At 47.3% G+C, this 4,843-nt stretch overlaps 1 protein-coding gene and 1 long non-coding RNA gene across 2 annotated transcripts in view; one reads left to right on the forward strand and one right to left on the reverse strand.

The window, feature by feature from the left end:
• Positions 1-2,110: 2,110 nt before the first annotated feature.
• On the forward strand, positions 2,111-3,056 carry LOC118410289. The gene is made up of 2 exons (XR_004830549.1): positions 2,111-2,224; positions 2,687-3,056. It is a non-coding gene; the product is annotated as an uncharacterized LOC118410289 (long non-coding RNA).
• Positions 3,057-4,304: 1,248 nt separating this feature from the next.
• The window catches only part of LOC118404091 (kinesin-like protein 2), an 8,549-nt gene continuing 8,010 nt past the window's right edge, over positions 4,305-4,843 (reverse strand). The window contains exon 4 of the mRNA XM_035803053.1: positions 4,305-4,584. Coding sequence (XP_035658946.1) covers positions 4,491-4,584 — 94 coding nt within the window. The 3' untranslated portion in view covers positions 4,305-4,490. The remainder of the gene's footprint in view (positions 4,585-4,843) is intronic.

The following is a 4,843-nucleotide window of genomic DNA, read 5'->3' on the forward strand; positions in this document are numbered from 1 at the left end:
TTTACTCCTATTTTTAAATACCAAGGAAAGGCCGCCGGCTTTAGCAACAAGACATGCCCGTCGCCGTTCCGCATCGACTGAGCGCGAAAGATCCGGCCCCTGCGGCCGTCTGAGCGCATGAGGCGGTGATACCGGGTGTTCACCTGTCCAGGCCTATGACGTCATCATGGCCTTGAGAACCACGGAAGGAATAATCGCAACATATGACGAGAAAGAGACGTCTATCCCCCAAACTATGGTGCCTATCCCCAGCACCTTGGTCAGAGGCATGGCTGGGGACACACGGCGGTCGCACATGGCCTCGCCGCTCTTAAGGGCTCTTAAAAGAACCTCTCCCCATTGCAATGCATTGAGCGGGGTTCTTTTACTCCTATTTTTTATATACCAAGGAAGTGCCGCCGGCTTTTAGCGCCAAGACATGCCCGTCGCCCGTCCGCATCGACCTAGCGCGAAAGATCCGGCCCCTGCGGCCGTCTGAGCGCATGAGGCGGTGATACCGGGTGTTCACCTGTCCAGGCCTATGACGTCATCATGGCCTTGAGAACCACGGAAGGTATAATCGCAACATATGACGAGAAAGAGACGTCTATCCCCCAAACTATGGTGCCTATCCCCAGCACCTTGGTCAGAGGCATGGCTGGGGACACACGGCGGTCGCACATGGCCTCGCCGCTCTTAAGGGCTCTTAAAAGAACCTCTCCCCATTGCAATGCATTGAGCGGGGTTCTTTTACTCCTATTTTTTATATACCAAGGAAGTGCCGCCGGCTTTTAGCACCAAGACATGCCCGTCGCCCGTCCGCATCGACCTAGCGCGAAAGATCCGGCCCCTGCGGCCGTCTGAGCGCATGAGGCGGTGATACCGGGTGTTCACCTGTCCAGGCCTATGACATCATCATGGCCTTGAGAACCACGGAAGGTATAATCGCAACATATGACGAGAAAGAGACGTCTATCCCCCAAACTATGGTGCCTATCCCCAGCACCTTGGTCAGAGGCATGGCTGGGGACACACGGCGGTCGCACATGGCCTCGCCGCTCTTAAGGGCTCTTAAAAGAACCTCTCCCCATTGCAATGCATTGAGCGGGGTTCTTTTACTCCTATTTTTTATATACCAAGGAAGTGCCGCCGGCTTTTAGCACCAAGACATGCCCGTCGCCCGTCCGCATCGACCTAGCGCGAAAGATCCGGCCCCTGCGGCCGTCTGAGCGCATGAGGCGGTGATACCGGGTGTTCACCTGTCCAGGCCTATGACGTCATCATGGCCTTGAGAACCACGGAAGGTATAATCGCAACATATGACGAGACAGAGACGTCTATCCCCCAAACTATGGTGCCTATCCCCAGCACCTTGGTCAGAGGCATGGCTGGGGACACACGGCGGTCGCACATGGCCTCGCCGCTCTTAAGGGCTCTTAAAAGAACCTCTCCCCATTGCAATGCATTGGGCTCTTAAAAGAACCTCTCCCCATTGCAATGCATTGAGCTTCGCTCGCCGCGCGGCTTCGCCGCGCTCTAAATCGGCTACGCCGATTGGTCGGCTTAGCCGACCTTCGGGTGGAAAAACTCCTGCGCCGATTGGTCGGCTTCGCCGACTTCCCCGACCTTCGGGTAATCCCCAACCCCGGCAATGCTCAGCGATACGGTGTACGGGCGAATCAAAGACAATTCCTTGGCCTACCGCCTATGAACCAATTTGCCTCACGATGACCAAACTGGCTGAACAGGGTTTTCAAAACCGCCTGTCCTACTTGCCTACCCTGTCGACTCATACTGGCTGCAGGAAGATCTAAGGTTTGCTCGTCTCGAGAACAAGTTCATAGGTGTGTGTTTTATCTAGCGCCTTTCCTCCTTACATTTGTGTTAGCCTTTAGTTTACAGCGCAGTCGCAGTCGCCGTATTCGTCGACCTGAGAAGTCGTATAATTTTTAAGCACGTCATGACAGAACCGACCACCCAGAAGGACAGAATCACTTCCGTAAGACAGCCGAATATTGTACGACACATGTACGACTATGTCAAGAATGTCTATTGTACGTGTTTGCAATCATATATGATCGTACGACTGGTGTGCCCGGGCTTTTATACAAAACTGCTAGGAGACACACTACTCGCGGTGCTGTTCGCTGTTGCCATGGCAACTAGTATCGATGACGATGTTCTTCAGTTGAAGCGGCAGATTCTGAAGGACGTCTAGGACAGAAACCAGGAGGAGATTGTCGAGGTGTGTCCTAATCTCAGAGCAGACATAGGGTCCGGCGAAACAGCCTCTCCAAGTCCACCTCCATATGCATGCTTTTTATACATATGGAGATGGCAGAGGTTTCACAATGTCATTGGTGCCTGACGTCCACAGCTTCCTATGACACGTGTCAACAGCATATAATTTTAGCTTTTACTTCAGTTGTTGTTGTTGTTTCATACAAAGTAGAACCTAGAGTAGAATGCCTGATAGGAGACGGTCCGTTGTTTTTAGATTGTTTGATAATATTGTTATAATATTAATAACAGTTTATTGTAAATTCTTGCCCGAGGGCTAATTGCAAGTGACAAATAATGGTTACCAGTATAGTAAGCGACTACTCTAAATTCATTCATTCTAATCTAACTTAAAGATGTACCTAATTGGGTTTAACTTCTATTAATGTTCCCAGATGATCTTACTGTCTGAAACTTCTCTCCACAGCCGGGCCCCACGTGCCATACATGCGCAGCTGATGCAGATTGTGCCAAGCTGGAAAAATCTAATCGTCACGCCGAAAAACCGTCTTCAGAGACAAAAGATACCGAACGATAGAAAGTGATTTCAGCATGTTTCTTTTGTCTCTCTCTCAGCAAGGCGGTCTTCACTCACAGTATTGCATGGTTCACAGAAGGACTGTACTTCGGTAGGTAGCCGAGTGGAGCTCGAAGGCCCAAGAGAGGCACCGACTCAGCTTAAAGATGTTTCGTCTTAATCTCCTTACCTTAGTCTGTCTGGGACCTCCCCGAGGGAATTTATGTACCTAAAGTCAAGAAATTTCGGGATTAAAGGGAAATAAAAATGGTGCTCCTCGCTTTACGACCACATTTCTCTAGCAAAAACACACAGAGGCGTCGCAATAGGCAGTCGTACTGTAATGGTGTTTGTGGTGTTTATCTATAAGACGTTGGTTGATTACACGCACACAAACACACACACACACACACACGCCCATACATACACACACACAACTTCAGTTCCCTGTTGAACGCGTGAAAGAAGGACTTAGATGTTTTGTCCATTACATCTTTATTCACCACAAGACGATCTAGATACAGGCACTTGAGGGCACCGTATTGTCCTTTTCCTGTGTCTAAACAGAACTAGAACGGTGTTTTGCTCAAACAGCACGAAAGCAGCACAGTTGTGGTATTGTTGCATTGTGTTGTGTGTCTAACACGACTTTTACATTCAAATAGATGCTGCTCATGATAAAGTTAAGCATCAGTACAAATGTACATCCAAAGTCTTCCTCGGAAACATGAATCAAATAGTTCCAACCAATGTTGCCATAATACAGCACGAAATCACACATACTAAAATATTAAGAATAAAATGGAATACTAGTACTACTATTCCTTTGCTACAATTCCACAAAGGATCGCCACACATATATCTTACACCTTGCATGTACGTATACATATTAAATTTGTCGAAAGGTTCCGCGGCCATGAATAATTATAGTCAACTCTATCAGGCCGTAAAGAGAAGCTTTTGCTCTGTCCCACATAGTGAATACCGCTCTCCAGCTGCAGCTGACTACTAGGTTCTAGTAACAGGTAACAGTGAGGATCATGTGTGGAGTACATGTTAATAATGAACATTTTTTACGTTTGGAGATTAACAGAATAACTTTGCAGCACACCTTATTTGTGTTTAATCTCTCTCGGCGGTTCTAGATTCTGCAAAACAACTGCAACAGTAAATATCAGCATCATTCATCAAAATCCTAAGTTAAAAGCTAAGAGTTTTCTTTAATTTCCAAGCACAAGCAGCAGACCAATTCTGACCAAAATTCAGACCAAAACACCTGCGGTACTCACTTCAGAATGTTTGAAGGTCTCAAGACACGTGTGAATGCACATTGTCCATGCACTGTTGAATTAACGTTACGTTCATGACCTCCTTCAGTCAATGTTGACCGTGGTACATTTGACCGTTGAGCTACCATGCTGGTGAATGACGAAACTCTTATAACGTTAAGTAAGTAAACACTAATCTCCAAGCAGATCCTACAGTAGCATAAGATAGTATCAAAAGCTGACAGAGGAGTGGTGCCGGCTTAGGAGTGTGTTTCGCTACCTCTTGGCTAACTACACTCCTTGGCCAGTTTGGTACTATCTTATGCCATTGTAGGATCTGCTTTGAGATTAAGTAAACACTACATGACAATTGCATTGTGGCAGGCAACACGAACTGCTGCCACTTGTACTTTTGTTCATTCCATCACCCGTACCGCCTGCTGTCTTCAGTGCCGACTGTCGGCACGGCAGAAGCACCAGGCGTTGTAGGCCGTATGGCGGGTACACTGGTGAAATCCTTTCTTATTCAGACAGTCCGACCTTTAACAAAAAACAAAACACTTATAAACTAGAGTCCCGCGACCTCATACCTTCGCCAAATGATATTGGCAGTTTCGACTGAAGTATTTCCGATGCATTGATCATACAAATAAGGTCCTCCTTTGCAGAACTTGTCTCAATTGATCATCAACAAACACAAACACACACACACACACACACACACACACACACACACACATACACAAACACACACACACACACACATAAACACACACGCACATACACACACATAAACACA

Source organism: Branchiostoma floridae, chromosome 2, assembly GCF_000003815.2.
Source record: "Branchiostoma floridae strain S238N-H82 chromosome 2, Bfl_VNyyK, whole genome shotgun sequence".
In the NCBI taxonomy this organism is placed as follows: Eukaryota; Metazoa; Chordata; class Leptocardii; order Amphioxiformes; family Branchiostomatidae; genus Branchiostoma; species Branchiostoma floridae.